The sequence below is a fragment of the Primulina tabacum genome, chromosome 3 (genome assembly GCF_025594145.1).
Source record: "Primulina tabacum isolate GXHZ01 chromosome 3, ASM2559414v2, whole genome shotgun sequence".
Classification (NCBI taxonomy): Eukaryota; Viridiplantae; Streptophyta; class Magnoliopsida; order Lamiales; family Gesneriaceae; genus Primulina; species Primulina tabacum.
In genome coordinates, this window is record NC_134552.1 from 16,752,587 (window position 1) to 16,770,092 (window position 17,506).

Here is a 17,506-nt window from a genome sequence, read left to right on the forward strand (position 1 = left end):
TTTTAATAAAATAATAATAATTAAAAAAAAAAAGGAAAACGACGTCGTCATGACTCGTCAGAACTCAGACTCAGACGGCAAAAGTAAAAGGTGTCGTAGTTGTACTTGATACTTGGAAAAGGATGCGGGCAGTCTGGGCAGGTCGGGCAGGTTAGAGATAATGATATTGTCACCCGTCTAGGTACCCTCGTCATAGAATATGTGGCTTTTCTGCGGTGACTTGAGTTGACCGTACCTCTGTTTTGACTTTTTGGGCCTTTTCCATATTTTCTCTGGGGAAAACGATTGATTTAATACTTCAATCATTTGATCAAAATCAGGCAGCTAATCAATTCTGCCTGTGATTTCCTAACGTCGTTGATCCCAATTAAAAATATATTTAAAATAATATTTGATGCGAATTATAAAATAAATCAATTACGTACTGATAAATTTTGTGTGACGAATGCATAGTAAACAGATAAAGCCCCTCGTGTAGTTCACATATCATATTGCTATCAATAGAAATCGAAGTTAGTATATCCTATGATATCTAATCTCTTTACACATTAAATTATGTTAAATGAAATATATTATAATTCAAAATATCCAACTCCTAATCTTTATCATTCAATTATCAAAATATGATTTGATAAAATATATCAAAACAAAATCATGTATGATACATATATAACAAAAGCTATCGATTCAAAAACTGATATGACGTCTTTTCCCTTCAATTGCTATCAAAACATTAAAAATGGAACCGTACGTTGGCCGATATTTTCACACGACATCTTTGGCGATATTTACTTCGGTTTTCCGACCCATAGTGACTTGTTTGTAAACATTTTACATCTACCACCTTAAGAACAGATTTACTCCTACAGTCGAGACGAAAAAACAGAAAAACGCAACCACTTGGCTCAGAAAGAAAGTGTACAACACAAGTGCTTGTAACACTTACGAGATATACAGAAGGCCCAATTGGTCAGTACAAATTGTATAAAAATACTGAAAGACGAGACCAAGATCTACGTGGCAATGTAGTAGAAATTTGGTCCGTAACCATAGGTTCAGAATTTGGACACAATGGCTGCCAAATCACAAGAAAGGGGAATGTGGAAGGATGCAACTCAACCAGCGTCTGTCTGTCGTACCTAATAGTGAAGACCCGAGTAAAAATTTATAAGGAGTTGATCATCCTTTTCATCTCTGCCGATCTCCTAGCATCTGGTTCATCCAGAGCTCTCTCAGTCAGCACATGTTTAATCCGGCACATTGACTTTCTTACCTGTTCAGTCATGACAAGGGAGGGATGAGTAACAGAAGACCATGACTCAGTGGGGGCTGCAATTATATATCATATGGCCATACGAGTGGTTATTTATGGAAATTTGGGATTGTCATAAGAAACGGGGACATTAGCTATTGGAATGATGTCAGAAACTCAGGGTACTCTAATAACTCCACAGACAATACAAAATATTGGCCTGGAAGTCACTTGCAGAAGAGCAAAGGATACTACACTACATAAAAGATAATTACAGTCATGTTTAGGTGCATAGTATGAAGAATATGAAGACTGAAGCGATAAATCTAGTGTAATATTCCTTTGTAGTGACTGCCGCCACCTGCAGAACGAAGTTGAATATATTTGTTCTAATAGGTTTTTGATTTTTGAATTGGCCAATATACCAATTTCTCCTTACGACTGTAAGAAAATTTCAAAACTATCTTGGTAGATCTGCTATATTAATGTTCTCAATAACAGAACACAAAAGAATAAAAGATAATCAAAAATGGATCCACCATTGGAGTATGCTTCTAACAAAGTGGTCATTGCCCGTAAACTTTTTATCTCCAAATAAAACTGTTAACCGCCTATTTAAGGCAGACTAATTCTCTATATAAATAACTACAACACTTTTGCTAGTGGGGCACTAAGCCGTAGCTCTAAAGATAGTACAAGTCTAAAAGGCTAAATGGTTAATTATACCAGGAGAATCATTTCCGAACACAATATTTAGGTGATTATTCAACACACACACATATTTAGGGAAGGGTCTTTCTCAAACACATATAGCAAAGCTTTACTAGTAACTGGTAAAGAAAACATGAAGCCTAGCTATCAGCAGTCTATCAGATGCTCACACAAAAGAATCATTACCATGATCAGAAGAGATAGGAACAAGATGCGGTGGATAACTTGAGAACCGACACAATCAAATTACTTTCTCTAGTCAAGTTCAGAAGTAAAGTGCACCTTTGGGACACGCTCTGGATTGGGAAAACGTAGGTTTTGAGCATGAAGCATCTGCCGCTGAGTCATCAACATATTCTTTTCCTTCAGAAGGACATACCAGAGCTTGTTAAGGTCATCCCAAGACTTGAGACGCAGTTCAGAAGCCTTCCAACTCCTACCTGAAAAATTAAAACTCTCTCTATCAGAGAAATAAATAACATCATACACACACCAAAAGCAAGTATAACTCTTCCAATGAAGATTTATCACGTATATACAGAAGAATTTATCTCAAACAATCTGCTGATGGAGTTGAATATATCAAATTTTATGAATGACAAGTATCTAACCACTCTCAGAACACATAAACAAGTAGTGTGCATGTCGCAAAGTTATTGTAGCCATACATGGTATCTGGTCTTATGAGATCTATGGCCCACTCAAATGAATATGCACCACTTAATGAGAACACCTTTATCGAAATCTGCCGTACATGTCTTGCATAAATAAGCTCGGAATGCAATCTATCAAGGAGAGAATGAAGCAGTTAATGATGAATCTATCAGTACAACAATGGGCAGATGAAAGACACATTAATCAACCACCAACCATAAATAATAGGAAGAAAAAACTTTCAGAAGAACAGTTGTATTTCTTCCCTTGAAGTTATGAAAGGAAAACATCGAGCATAGGATACAAGAGCGAGGAAAGGTGGTTATAAATGGGTTTTGAAAACATGATCTTATTCTTCACTTTCCATGTGAGCAAATAGTCAAAATAAGATACAGCAGAATTATTGAGCAACAATGGTCTAATTCAATTATCAAAGTGCGTAGTGCTTGAAAAAGAGAAACAAAATCTGGCAACAAACTTCAAAAAAACAGGGTGCAACCTGATTGTTGGTGTTTACCGGTGTTAAAATCTGCTGCATAAAGTGATATGTTTTTCACATCAAGTGTGTGAAAATCAGTTGAAGATCAAACTTTCAACTGTAAATTCTCGCAGTTACATCCCCAGATTCCAAGTAAGTTTACCAATTCATGAACACTTGTTATCCATACATTTCTTCTCTAGCAACAACATGATCCCTTTGATGAGCACATCTTGATTTAGAGACCATATCTGTTCACTAAGATTTACTATTTTTGTAGTGGAACCCCTTGGCAAGAAACCACTCACTAAAGATGAGAGTGTTCTACGCTTCTTCCTTCAAATAAGAGAATCATATATCTACTAACTCCGTGTTAAAAGTTCTATGTCTTTCACAGAACAAGTGTTCAGGCACCAGTTATATGTCTTACTACACCTATGAAAACAGATCAATCATGTTAAGGCGTTCAAAATCTGCATTTTGATCCTTACTTCCTGCACTCCAAAAAGAATGCATGAAAAGATAGGGAATAAGGTAAAGAATGGAATGACTGTGAGGAATCGAGGCTTTCTTCTTAATCCATGGCCTTAACACAGTCGTTCTTCTTCCATTTAAAATAACCTGAATTCTTCCATACATGACTAAAATCTTCAGGCATCGGAAAAAAAGCATCCCAGGGCCTAGCATACAAAACTAAAATACCCAACCAAGAAAAACAATAACAATGTTATCAATGAGTGGACAGTAACATTTTACCATAGACAACCGGTTTATCATCCTCCGGGTTCCTATCAACCTCGAAGAACTCCTCAAGTGGGTTATGCGGAAGCTTAGAAGAAGAAGAAGAAGCAGCAGCAGCTGCTGCTGAAGCCTCAGATTTGGCAGCAGCGTATAGCGTCCTCCCAAATATCCTTGTCAAAAACATTACTTTCAAAATGAGAACTTTCTGCAAGAAGCAAGATAAAATATGAATAATGAACACCAAAAACCGCTAATCAAAACACACTTTCTTTAAAATACGAAGATCGCAAAATTTCCATTAAATTTCGCGCCTGGAGTATAATCTCAAACTGGGTGTTATTTATTCCTACCATTTGCCACGAATAACAAAACAATACAACAGAGGGGCCAGGAATCAAGCAAATGAGTGGTAGGGGTGTACAGTCGGTTATAACCGAACCGAAATTAGCAAAACCAAATGAACCAAATTTTTTTTCGACCGACCAAACCAGCAATCGATTAAATCGAACCAATAAAAAATCGGTTATTTCGCTCCGTAACCGAAATAACCGATTTTTTAAAAAAAAATTTAAAAATCTGGATTTTTCAATTTTTTTTTGCCACTCCTAATCTTATTTTATTGAATTCCAACAATTGGTTATACTGATGATTCGACTTTCTAACCACCGAGAGAGCACTGAAAATCAGTAATATCACAACCATTTGAAATCACACAAAAAACAACACTTGATTAAATTAACCATTAAGTTAATACAACATATACTCATGAATAAATAAGCAAAAAAAAGAGAGCAGAAATTGAAGCTTTAAGCAGAAATCTCGAAGCATAAACATTTACAACTCCCTCAATTACTCAAGGATACAACACATACTCATGTAAATTAGTAAAAAAACGAATAAAATCTGAAATCTCCAAGTAAATCGAGCAAAGTTATGAATTTATTTTCGCAAATAAACATGAGAAAAAACGATAATCGAAGTAAATAAAGATTTACTCACAAGTATCGGTTTCTCGTCCCGGCTCCCGTCGTCCGTTGGTTCGAAAATTAGGGCTGAGGGAAAAAGTAAAGAGAAAGAACGATGGATAGAAGTCGAAGAACCGAAGAAAACAGTGACCAACGATGAAGTCTGAAGATGAAGTCCTTGTAGGTTTAGGACCTGTAAAAATTAGATTGGACTTTCTGTTTAAAGCCCTCACCAACCAAAAACCCGAATTGCAAGTTTTCTCGAAGTTTAGCAAAGCACGCTATTTGAAAGCGTGTGCTGTTAAAAACTCATTCGGCATCCTTGTCAGCCCAATAAAAATATTTTTAAACATCTACTTGTTGGGCTGATGATACCCCAATTTCAGTTCATTAAAAAAGTTGCTATATATATTAATTTAAATGTAAAAAATATCGTTCATATTTATGTATGACAAAAATTTGTGTGAGACGGTCTCACAAGTCGTATTTTGTGAGACAGATCTTTTATTTGGATCATCCATGGAAAGTCATACTTTTTATTGTGAATATCGGTAGGGTTGACTCGTCTGATAGATAAAGATTCGTGATATCGTGTTACAAGATTTTTTTCTTTATGTAAAATTCAATTTTTGTGTATGATAATTTTATTTATTTTTAAAAAATAACAAATTAAAACTGGAATTCGACAAATAAACAATATCAAAATTGTGATTTTTCCTAATTTTATTTTTTATTATTTCCAAAAGACATAAATCACATAACTGCCTGTAATTTCGCCCTCACTCCCTGAGAGCCAAGACTTCCAAGTGTTTAACACCAAGGAATTATAAGTAAGGTTAAACTAGTTTAAGTTTCTTAATATATTTACTTATATCCATGTTTTGTATGATAGTTAGTTTTAATATATTGTTTTTTACTAACAAATCTATTTCCATTGTATCTATTATATTTCTATCATTTCGACTTAAAAATTGATAAATTTCATTTTAAAATTTAAAAAAAAAAACATTTCTTTCTATTTTTTTCTCGAAAAATAAGTGTGTCACGACTCTCTAGTTATAATAATATTTGGGAATGCGACATGGATAATTTTTCTTACTTTTACTTTTTGAAATTCCCAATATTCTCCCTCATGAAGGTGGATTATGTATCAATCGGTAGGTTGCTAGTATATCCCATCTGCATCAAGGAATTCACATGTCTTTACGGGCAATTGCAGATAAGGAAACAAACAAAGCAAGAAAACTTCTAAATAAAGCGTTGAAAGTGTGCACTTTGCATAAGATTCCCTCCAGTGTAATTTCCTTTTCTCAGCATGTTCCATAAAACGAGCTTAACATTTCAAGCACCGAGATATAGGCATGTGGTAAGTAAGCACCATTCCACTGAGCCTAGTTCAAGAAAGTCTAAATTTTTAAGGTTTGAAAATACAGAATTTTAGCACTTTATACGACACATTAAATGATCTAGTTGAAAAATAAAGAACTGCTTTCTGTCTTGCACAGTCTTTGCAATAGAACAGATTTGAGTTACAATACTTTTATTATCATGATTTTATTAACAGATTTGGGCCAGTTTTGTATCTTATCTATATGCGGATTCTGCAAAAAAAATTCTCACATTACTGTTATTCGGGGCTTCTTTTCTCGACTTTATGTAAAAAATATACCATTTGCCATTGCCACCTTTTGTAAAGTTGCTTCCTTTTTTTAATATACCTCCCCTTTTATGCTGCAGAAAGTTTTCTTCTTTTGATTGTACAAACATCAGTTCATGAGTTTTTCTTCTTGAAAAGCTTCCACATTTCATACCAAGGTACATTGTGTTTTTCCTCTTCCTTGTATATAAGGGACCTCTACTTATATGCTCTTATTTTGTTGAAAATTACACTATTTTCACACACACAGAGTTCCATTTGCTTGGCTTTCTTGTGAGTTTTTTCTTTGACTTTTTATTTCTTAGATAGTGAGTGGGATACAATAAATTAGTACGGATTGCATAATTTCTGAAATATTTCTGATTAAACTCTTGAAAAATTTAATCTTTCTGTTATATCACAGATATATAAAGGTGAAAAAGTTACAAGTAATGGCAGCAAAGGCAGCAGATGAGCCAGTACCACATTTACCAAAAGACCAGCTTCCAAATGTTGCTTACTGCATTACCAGCCCCCCTCCATGGCGTCAGTTTTTGTTTAATTTGCTATAATTTCTTCACTTTTTAGTATATTCTTTCGGTGATCTTAAATCCCAAATTATTATTTTTTTGGTTTTGGCAGATACCATGTCCTAATTTTTGCGATACCATCTGCTTCAGTTATTCTGCCTTTTTCAAGTTATTCTGCTTTTATCTTTAACTTTTATGAAAAAATAAAAATATTCCTTCTGCTTTACTAGAGAAATGTACCCCAATCCAATTTCCATAAACTTGTAGTTACCCTTAATCATATGCATTACATTTTATAAATCTTGTGTTTCCTAGATAAAATCGGGTGACTGTGACTTAGGATGTGCTAAATTTCTAATCATGTTGATCCATTTTCATTAGTTCTGAGTTTGGAAATCCTTTATCAAAATGTTATGATAAATTTAGGTCGGTCATAATCTTGTAACTTGTTTTGTTGAGACATAGCATTCAAATGAGTTGTGAATCATTGTTTTCCGATTAATGGTCTGAAAATGCCTTCTCTCTCGGTTTTATATTTTAAATTTTGTTTCTTATAAAACAAAAGGTGTATTAGTGCAATTTTTTGAGCGAACGTTTGCTATTGTTTTTGCAGCCGAAGCCATAATTCTTGGATTCCAGCATTATCTGGTGATGCTTGGAACAACTGTTATGATTCCTACGGCCTTGGTACCTCAAATGGGAGGAGGAAATGTGAGGCATTGGATTGCTTTTTGCAGTTCAATTTATGAACGTTGGCTCTATTTGCTTTTTGCATGCGGAAATATATTCTTACACCAACTTTTTTCATTAAGGAGGAGAAAGCAAAAGTTATTCAGACGCTGCTGTTTGTTTCTGGTTTGAACACTCTGTTGCAGACATTGTTCGGAACCAGATTACCTGCTGTAATTGGAGGTTCATACACCTTTGTTGCCCCCACAATTTCGATTATTCTGTCTGGCAGATGGAGTGATCCTGACCCAATATCGGTTTGTGATCTTGATCCTATTGTTGTTTGATCTTTCAGTCTGTTGGTATGTGTGACACCTCTCCTCCATCCTATATCAGGGTGCGGTACATATGCAAAATGCCTTACGCAACTATGATATGAACATATGCAAAAGATCATATGCTCGTGAAGTGAGAATATATACTGAGTAGTTGCTTGCAGAACTCAATTAATTGAGTATTGTTTGCGTGGGCTTGTGGGCCAGGATGTAACAGCGTATCATTCTGGTATCCCAGGCTTGTTTTACATAATTTTTCAAGGTGGCTCATCAGATATGAACATGCAATAAATATCTTCTGTACCTCATAAACTACGCAGCAAATAAAATTACAAAACCAACTTAGCGTTCAGCCTTTTGAGACTTAACTGCACGGAGAGAACAGTACACAGAGAGTCCTACACGAAATACTATTGTTTATTTTTGGTGATTTGATCCTTAAGATGTGTTTACCATGAATGATGCTTCAGAAGTTCAAGAAGATAATGAGGGCCACACAGGGTGCACTTATTGTTGCTTCAACAGTCCAGATAGTCCTGGGTTTCAGTGGTCTTTGGCGTAATGTTGTGAGGTTTGTCTAATACTTTAGCAAGTATATCATTAATATAGTTGAAGTAAATAGTCATGTTTACTAGTTGTAGTCAACAACTAAGTTGTTTAAAACATGATGTCTCGTGTAAGATTACACTGGTTCCGGGGGTTCGATTTATACTAATGCGGTATGTTCAAAATGATGCAGGTTTCTGAGTCCAATTTCCGTTGTCCCTTTGGTTTCTGTAGCTGGTTTTGGGCTCTATGAATTTGGTTTTCCAGGAGTAAGAAATAAAACATCTTTTAGTTGCCACTTTCAAATATTGTTTTTCCTTTTTCAAGAAACTATGTTCAAGAAAATACTTTTTAAGCCACTTGCTACATCCAAACTCACCCTTTATATCTCTGCACTTTGCATTCAGGTTGCCAAATGCATTGAAATCGGGTTGCCTCAGCTCGTCCTTTTGGTTCTCTTCTCTCAGGTAACAGTTACAAGTTCAGTTTGAATAAGAAGATCAACATGTTATCCCCCGAGAATCTTGTCACAATAAGCGTATCTAGCAGTTAACTTGGCTAACTAGTTTCACTATCATAACATGTCGTTTACTACAGTATTTGGTCCACCTCATACGTCCCGGGAAGTATCTCTTGGACCGGTTTTCAGTTTTATTCTCGGTGGTGATTGTATGGATTTATGCTCATTTTCTTACTGTGGGTGGTGCCTACAATGGAAAGCCAACAAATACGCAAATAAGCTGCAGAACTGATCGTGCTGGACTTATAGATGCTGCTCCCTGGTAAGCTTAACTTTCTTGACTATAGCAGGGACTCACGAGAATTGTGCTTCTAAAATTGTTTTCCTTACTAAAATAAGTGTTTGTTCACTCATTTCCAGGATAAGAGTTCCATATCCGTTTCAGTGGGGGGCACCTTCATTTGATGCTGGTGAAGCCTTCGCCATGATGATGGCAGCATTTGTGGCCCTCATTGAGGTTTGTTGTTATTTTGTCCTTAGGTTGCACAAGGATCGATAGATGGTAAAGATGTCCAAAAAATTTTTTTGATTGATCAATATTGCAATATACATCCTACTTCTAGAAAGAGTTGTAAAGGTTTATGAAGTCATATAATGGATTCCTTTATCATAGGGTTAATCTTTTTTTGTAAAAATGAGTGTATAGGCCTCGCTTGCAACAAAAATTGTCCTCGTATTTGCCTTTAGGAGGCAGAAACAGCTTCTTACATTAAGATATCTTGAATCTTCACCTTCTCTTATTTTTCCTTAGCTTCTAAATGACACAATGTTCATTTTCTTTGCAGCTCACAATTTCTTAGTTAAAGCCAAATTACATTTTAAGAATTGCACGTACTTGTTGACTGCAACTTACACTTTTCTGTACATGTTTTGTGTGTCTAATGTGATTTCAGTCTAGTGGTGGCTTTGTTGGATTGTCGAGATATGCGAGTGCGACACCCTTGCCACCATCTATTTTCAGCCGTGGCGTAGGCTGGCAGGTAGAATAAGACATCTTGCACTGCATAGGGGACTCTTTCAATGTCTCAGTAATTTCCCAGAAACAGAATGAATGTTAGAACATAGATTTTCATGTCGCCTGCTTCTGTATGCCAGGGTATTGCTATCTTGTTGTCTGGAATTTTTGGAACTGGGAATGGATCATCAGTGGCTATGTAAGAAAGTGACTCTTGATTTCTGAGTGATTTCATATCTTATGATATATATGCTTTTCTTTGCTTCTGCTCAGTGAGAATATTGGGCTGATAGCACTGACACGAGTTGGCAGTAGAAGAGTAGTGCAGATATCTGCTGGATTCATGCTTTTCTTCTCTGTTCTTGGTAATTATCCGATTCTTCTAAACAAAATATTGTTCTGTAGATGACATTGCTCTCTAAGAAACCAGAGTTATCTTTGCAGGGAAATTTGGAGCAGTCTTTGCTTCAATTCCAATGCCTATTGTGGCTGCGTTGTACTGTGTCTTCTTTGCTTATGTTGGTAAGTGTTTACAATATGTGAATCCAATATCTCGTCCCTGGTGAGATTGTCTTAGGGCTGTGAATGACCGGCAATATACAATCAATTTGAAACAAATTTACTAGGGTGGGATTACTTACCCCTGAAATATTGTTCTTTAAAAATCTTTTTTGTCATTATTTTTATAATTATAAGTTTGAATCCCAAAATCCATGCCATCGGGCTACGCCTCCTCCCCTTGTCTACTCTCGCTCTCATTTTCCTACTTCATGGATTTACCCCTACATGCAACGGAACAACATGTGTTAACTGTTTTCGTAAAATAGGAGTGGATGAGAAGTAGCTACTAACGGGAACCTATTATATAAATTTCCACTAATGAGGACCCATGGCATTAATTCTTCTGAACAAAGTTTATTGCATCTAAATGATTCACATGATACTTACTAGACGCAATCCTAATGCACAGGCTCGGGTGGTTTGAGTTTCTTGCAGTTCTGCCAACTTAACAGCTTCAGGAACTTGTTCATATTAAGCTTTTCAACTTTTCTTGGCTTGTCGATTCCCCAGTACTTTAACGAATACACTGCCATCAATGGATACGGCCCGGTCCACACATCTGGCCGATGGGTATGCACAACCGTAAATTCTTGGCATTCCTATGAATAAGAACTTTTTTACTCACAAAAAATAATCTTTCCACCTTGCAGTTCAACGACATGGTAAACGTCCCATTTTCCTCCAAAGCTTTTGTAGCTGGTATAGTTTCATACTTTCTTGACAACACTTTACACAAGCAAGATGCACTAGTACGGAAAGATAGAGGAAAACATTGGTGGGACAAGTTCAAAGACTTCAAGACTGATACCAGAAGTGGGGAATTCTACTCCCTTCCTCTCAATCTCAACAAATATTTCCCATCTGTCTAATGTCTGTCCCTCTGGAAGGACAACGGATCTTCCTTGTATCGTGCTCGTTCAGTAGTTCTGTAAAACTAAATATTTATAAAGAATTATGGGACTCTACAATCCCATAATTTAGTTTCTCTGATTAATTTGACATCAAGTCTCCATGTCTCAAGTCATCAAATTTTTTTCTTATAATTCAATCTGTCTCTGTAAAACAACATTATATAATCCAACACTTACGTTCAAGCTGATCTCAAGTATAGAACTTGCCCTATGGCTTAACAATCACTGTCACGCTACAAAAGCCAACTAACTCTGACATATGCAACTTTCTTTCCCATATAACGGCATTCTGGTTTACATAAAACTTTTGCACATTTTACACTGGTTCATAAATGAAAATAAAAAAGCATGGAAAATGCATGATGTGAAATATGCATTGCATTACTGAATAAGTTTATTTAAAAACTACATAGGCGTACAAGGTGAATTACATATGCGTACCAGGTGTGACTCAATCACTGAACCTAAGTTTGATATAAGCAACAGTTCCATCCACTGTTGCCCTAGTTGCTCACTTATTGGATTATTTCACATGGTTTACTGGGATTTTGAACACATTATAGTGGACACACATCTCACAAACATTCAGATTGCATAAAACAGAAAAAAGATACAAAGGTTCATCGCTCAACGGTTGTTTCCAGTTTCCAGCAGTGGTTCTCCACTACAGTCATGGCCCCGAGCTCTCTCCTTCCAGATTTTATCCACTTCCTCAAATGACAATCCCTTTGTCTCAGGCACAAAAAGAACGACAAATATAAATGCGACAACAGCCACTCCAGCAAGTATCAAGAAAGTTTGGCCAGTACCCACAGCTTCAGCTAAGGACAAAAAACTTTGAGCTACTATCAGATTCGATATCCAGTTCACTGTGGCAGACATGCCACCACAAAGTCCACGGTAGGCCTCTGGATATATTTCTGAATTAACTGTCCAAGGGACAGGGCCCATTCCAGGTGAAAAAAATGCGATGTAAAGAGCCAAACCCACAACTGCAATCCAACCATAAAACCCATTTACAGGATCCGTTGACTGCAAGAAAAATGCCACAGCAAGGACAATAAGAGATATGGTTACTCCACACAAACTACTTAGAGCTAACTTCCTGCGACCAACATTATCAATGAGGTATATTCCAAGAACTGTACCAAGGGCATTCATGGCCGCAACTATGAGAGATAGAAGAAGTGCTAATTGATTTGAATTAAAGCCAGCCATTTGCACAATTGTTGGGCTGTAGTACATAACTGTGTTGATTCCAGTAAATTGCTGAAAGGCCTGCATACCTGCTCCAGCCAAAAAAGCAAGTCTTAATTCCTTTAATTTGATAACGTCAATGTAACTGACATTGTTGCTTTTCTCTTGCTCTTCCCGAAGTGCAGCAGCAAGCTGATCTACCTCCTTTTCTAACCGATATGGATCATAAATTTTAGAAAGCACAATCATGGCTTCAGATTTATCCTTCTTCATGTAAAGCCACCGCGGAGACTCGGGCAAAAATATAATAAGAGAAAATTGTACAATAGCAGGCAATGCAGATACTCCAAGCATCCACCGCCATGTGCCTGGAACCTGGTTAGCCATTAAACAACAAAAATCACAGAAGGCAACACCAATTATTACCAAAAGAAATACACATCATGGATACGACATTATTTACTTCACATTGATCAACTTATCTCGAACAATCTTAAATTTACAGTCATGTTCTCTTTTTTTAAAAAACTTTCACAAGCCAACTATTCCTTAAAAGAACAAAATAAAGCCATATACCAAAAAACACACAAAATATAATCAAAACATGGATTAGCCATAATACCGATAGGAAATTAAGAACTTTGATATGTGACCCATGAAATCATTAAATGTTGATGTTTCTGATAACCAATGGAACTAATAAAGGGATAGAGAATCAGGACGGCTTACGAAAGAATGAAAGAGGTATCCAAATCTCTTTTGCTAACTGATAATAATCAACCATCATTCTGAGATCAAAAGAAACTTCTCAGCTGTGTCCATAGTCGCCGTAAATCTACCAAATACAAGGTGGCAAAACACTGGCAAATACTTTAGCAAAGAGAGTTAACCCCACAAAATAATTGAGCATGCAAACCTCCAATGAACATGCAATATGAAATGTCAGCTAAAACACTCTTTAGAACCTACAATCATTTAACTCTCCATCATCCCGAGTCTACAAAAGCTGGTCCTCCAAACTATAGCACCGGTAACATTGACAAACCATCAAGAACTACACATTACCTAGCACACTCTATGTGTCGTAAAATTTCCACAAGATGAATTTAACAAACATAATAATCACAAAAATTAGCAACTGCAAAAGCTAGCAAATAAAATGACCGAGATCAAAAGTCCGACCTCTGTAAAAGCAATGTTCACAAGGTAAGAAAGAAACTGTCCACCAGTAATCATCAGCACATTGGTACTGACGAGGCCACCCCTAATTTCTGACGGAGAAGCCTCAGGCAATATATACAGGAGCCGTAACAGATGCTACACCGATACCCAATCCAACCAAGAATCGTCCCGCGATAAGAACATAAGCATTGGGAGCAGCAGCCATGACTATGGATCCAACAATAAACACTAAATCAGCAAAGATGGTAGCTTTCTTACGCCCGTAATGATCATTAATCCAACCACCTCCAGCAGCTCCAATCATGGCACCAACCAAAGCCATGCTGACAATTGTCTCCTGTAAAAAACTACTCCCATTAACTTCCTCGAATTCCTCTTTTATATACAAAAGGGCTCCAGAAATAACTCCAGTATCATATCCAAAAAGAAGACCGCCGATACCAGCAACCATAGTCAGTCCCAGCACATAAGAGTTGCTGAAATAGGTGATCTTCCTGCCCCCATTTTCTCCGCCATCATTCAAATATCCAGAACTCGCTGGCAATAACTCTATCGTCATCTCCTCCTCGCAGCTATTGATAATTATCTCACAAGTGAAATAGTCTTATATAAAAACGAAATTCTTAAATGTAAGGTTGCAAATAATGAAGAATCTGTCCACGAATTCAACCACGATTAACAATTACAAACAACATTAACAATTTACAGAACAAGAAAGAGAGGAGAAGATGGAGTGGGGTAACTTTGGGTTGGAATTTGGTGAGGTGGGGCAACAAGCAGAAAATCAGATAAGGCTTTTTGTAATTGGTATGGGCAGGTACATCTCCTGAGATGACAACAAAATTTAGGCATTTCGAGGAGAAATTCCTGATTTCTTACAACTTCATTTTGAATTACTAAATTCAAAAAATATTAATGAATAATCTCATATGATATAATCACACAAATTTTTATAACTGAGACGAGTCAACCATATCGATATTCATAATAAAAAATAATATTTTTAACATATAAAATAATATTTTTCATGGATGATCCAAATAAAAGATCTATCTCACAAAATACGACCTGTGAGACTGTCTCACATAAATTTTTTTCAACATTTAATTACAAGTTTTTGCAATGTTTAATCTGTGTTTAATATTTGTCGACGGAAAATAAAATTTTGTATCCTTGATTCACGAGAATCTGTTTTTTATCATATTCACGTGTCTTTTTTATAGAAGATGAAAAAATATACACAAAAACATTTAAAATATGATTTTAATATATAATACTTAATATATAAACTATCTTAGATATTATATAAATAAGATTTTGAGTATAAAATAATATCTATATTAATATCATATTTGTTACATTTATTTTAACAATCAAATATCATATAGTAGTATCATATTTTTAAATATTTTGCATCGATTTTCATCCGAAAAATACACGATTTATTAATATCAATACTTGTTATATAAGTTTGGATACTGAAAAATCATATATTAGTATCATACATGAATCATTTGATACTCAAATATCATATATAAGTACCATATTTTCAATGTTTTGTATAATTTTTCATCCGTTAAAAAGTCATAGTTATCAATATCAATACTTGTTATACATGTTTGAATACACAAAAATCATATATTAATATCAGATCTGAAACATTTGACACTCAAATATCATATATTCATATTATATTTTTAATATTTTGTAGCAATTTCCATTTGAAAATATATTAACTCGTAGAGACTAACATCAAAGTATGTGTTGGGCTGAAAAATATCAGGAAATGTAATACTCGAACTGATTATAGATTTTTTTTTTTCCAATATAATATTATAAAATTTAAGTAATTGCTATGCTTTTCACGGAATTTGAATTCGATCCGTCTTTCCAATCCAACGAGCACGTCCATTTTGAAAGGATCAGGCCGGACCACTTTGATTGTATCTCAACGACAAATAAGGTTTTATGTAATTGACAAAAATTTATGTGAGACGGTCTCACGGGTCGTATTTTGTGAAACAGATATCTTATTTGAGTCGTTCATGAAAAAATATTATTTTTTATGCTAAGAGTATTACTTTTTATTGTGAATATCGGTAAGGTTGATACGTCTCACAGATAAAGATTCGTGAGACCGTCTCACAAGAGACTTATTATCTGTAATTCTAACAACTTATAGTCAAATCCTTCTTATTCCAATTTATTTTCCTTCCTTCCTATGAATATTTAGTTCTCTTAAATGACCGATATATGCCCTACCAATTAAATCAGTAAATTTTATATTTTTTCTTATTTTTAATCTTTTGAATATTTTTCGCAAGCACCATCCAAATTCGAAATTTTAAATCCGCCCCTGCCAATGACCATATCATCTTACTTTGAGGAACGCGATTTTAAAATCCTTCTTTAAAAATTTGTATCCGAAAATTTGTTTTTCACGAGTAGTTCTGCTCTTAAAGTTATTGTATAATGGTCATGATAACCAAATTTGTACGAGAATTAATTATCATATATAGTTGAATTTTTTTAATATATAGTTTTATTTTTTTTGGGTCATCTCCTTATTCCCTATTGGCCGTGTATACCACGCGGCCCAAAGTATTTACATATTAACGCAAAACACGTGAATAACAGAATTGAAAATATCAATCAATCATTACAAAATTCCAGTGGTTGGAACAAATGAACGTTTGGTTAGTAGTCATGAATTTGATTTTCTACCATCATCTTTTCCGAGATTTTTTTTGTTGTACAATATTTGTCTAGTGCGGTTTACTTGATTAACGTAGTTTAATGGATATTACATTAATTCGGAGGTTTGCTCAATGAATACCAAAGAGTAGCGGTTACAGGTTCTTACATCATAAGAAAATGTTATGTAGTTGTATTATTTGTAGAAATCGAGTCAAATTTGAATTAATAATGATGCTTAATTTGTAAATTTTTTATTGTACCAAACGGTATTTTAGAGTTTTTGAACTGGACATATTGATACTCAAGTATTAAGAGCTACGGGTGGATTTAATTAACCATGTACCATACCGTTTTAATAATTTAATTAATAAATATTTGACGCAATAATGTGATAAATAGTGTACAAAAATAGCATAAATTGCACAATCTTATAATGTATGCCTTTTAAAAAATTAAAAGAAGAAAAGCTTATGGATAGCATCGTTTTGACAGAGAATAGAATTAATTTGAAAATAGTAGTGGTCTTGTGAGCGTAAGACGGGTCAACACTGTCCTATTTACAATAATAAATAATACTTTGCCATTTTATAATTGACTCAAATAAGATATCTGTCTCACAAAATTGATTCGTGAGATTGTCTTACAAAATTTTTATGATTTGTAAACATGTTGGATGATTGAACAAATTAAGCAATTTATCATTATAGATTTTTTTGTGTGAATTTTATTTAAAAAATGAATGACTATTTTTTTGTTCTATACACTTAAAAATAATGCTAAAAATCCCGTAAACTAGATTTAGAAGTTTTGGTAATGTTACTTGAAGGAAAATATTTGTTCCTAATTTTAATTGATATATCTTATTGATTTATTTCTCTAATATTATATTTCCTTGTTGATTTGATTGAGTATAATATTTAATTATGGTTTTGCCTTTCTAGATAATTATGTTAAGATTTTATTGTG

At 34.8% G+C, this 17,506-nt stretch overlaps 3 protein-coding genes across 5 annotated transcripts; 1 reads left to right on the forward strand and 2 right to left on the reverse strand.

The window, feature by feature from the left end:
- Positions 1-905: 905 nt before the first annotated feature.
- Positions 906-5,026, reverse strand: LOC142540848 (uncharacterized). The gene is made up of 4 exons (XM_075647271.1): positions 4,836-5,026; positions 3,852-4,041; positions 2,246-2,403; positions 906-1,273 (listed from the first exon to the last, which is right to left on the reverse strand). Exons 2-4 carry the CDS (start codon positions 4,018-4,020, stop codon positions 1,166-1,168), a joined length of 435 nt encoding a protein of 144 aa, XP_075503386.1. The 5' UTR covers positions 4,021-4,041; positions 4,836-5,026; the 3' UTR covers positions 906-1,165.
- A 1,495-nt stretch (positions 5,027-6,521) lies between these two features.
- Positions 6,522-11,565, forward strand: LOC142540849 (nucleobase-ascorbate transporter 6-like). 3 transcript variants are annotated; one of them, XM_075647272.1, is made up of 15 exons: positions 6,522-6,616; positions 6,862-6,983; positions 7,581-7,678; positions 7,780-7,953; positions 8,442-8,542; positions 8,711-8,786; positions 8,925-8,984; positions 9,115-9,299; positions 9,398-9,494; positions 9,931-10,017; positions 10,133-10,191; positions 10,266-10,357; positions 10,437-10,514; positions 10,963-11,123; positions 11,204-11,565. In XM_075647272.1, exons 2-15 carry the CDS (start codon positions 6,890-6,892, stop codon positions 11,420-11,422), a joined length of 1,581 nt encoding a protein of 526 aa, XP_075503387.1. In that variant the 5' UTR covers positions 6,522-6,616; positions 6,862-6,889; the 3' UTR covers positions 11,423-11,565. The 3 variants fall into 3 exon arrangements, with proteins under 3 accessions (XP_075503387.1, XP_075503388.1, XP_075503389.1); XM_075647273.1 differs by lacking the exon at positions 6,522-6,616 and adding an exon at positions 6,627-6,731; XM_075647274.1 differs by lacking the exons at positions 6,522-6,616; positions 6,862-6,983 and adding an exon at positions 7,061-7,471.
- A 259-nt stretch (positions 11,566-11,824) lies between these two features.
- LOC142540850 (inositol transporter 1) lies at positions 11,825-14,747 on the reverse strand. The gene is given in 3 exon segments (XM_075647275.1): positions 11,825-13,036; positions 13,844-13,948; positions 13,950-14,747. Coding segments are annotated over 3 exon segments (1,503 nt in total). The 5' UTR covers positions 14,403-14,747; the 3' UTR covers positions 11,825-12,091.
- Between the last annotated feature and the right edge of the window lie 2,759 nt (positions 14,748-17,506).

Coding starts and splice junctions, on each gene's coding strand:
- LOC142540848 (XM_075647271.1), bottom strand. CDS start 4,020: ATGTTTTTGACAAGGATATTTGGGAGGACGCTATACGCTGCTGCCAAA. Junction 2,404..3,851: donor TGATAAACCGGTTGTCTATG/GTAAAATGTTAC, acceptor TTAATTTTTCAG/GTAGGAGTTGGAAGGCTTCT. Junction 1,274..2,245: donor ATCCAGAGCGTGTCCCAAAG/GTGCACTTTACT, acceptor ATGACTGAACAG/GTAAGAAAGTCAATGTGCCG.
- LOC142540849 (XM_075647272.1), top strand. CDS start 6,890: ATGGCAGCAAAGGCAGCAGATGAGCCAGTACCACATTTACCAAAAGAC. Junction 7,954..8,441: donor GTGATCCTGACCCAATATCG/GTTTGTGATCTT, acceptor ATGATGCTTCAG/AAGTTCAAGAAGATAATGAG. Junction 8,543..8,710: donor CTTTGGCGTAATGTTGTGAG/GTTTGTCTAATA, acceptor AAAATGATGCAG/GTTTCTGAGTCCAATTTCCG.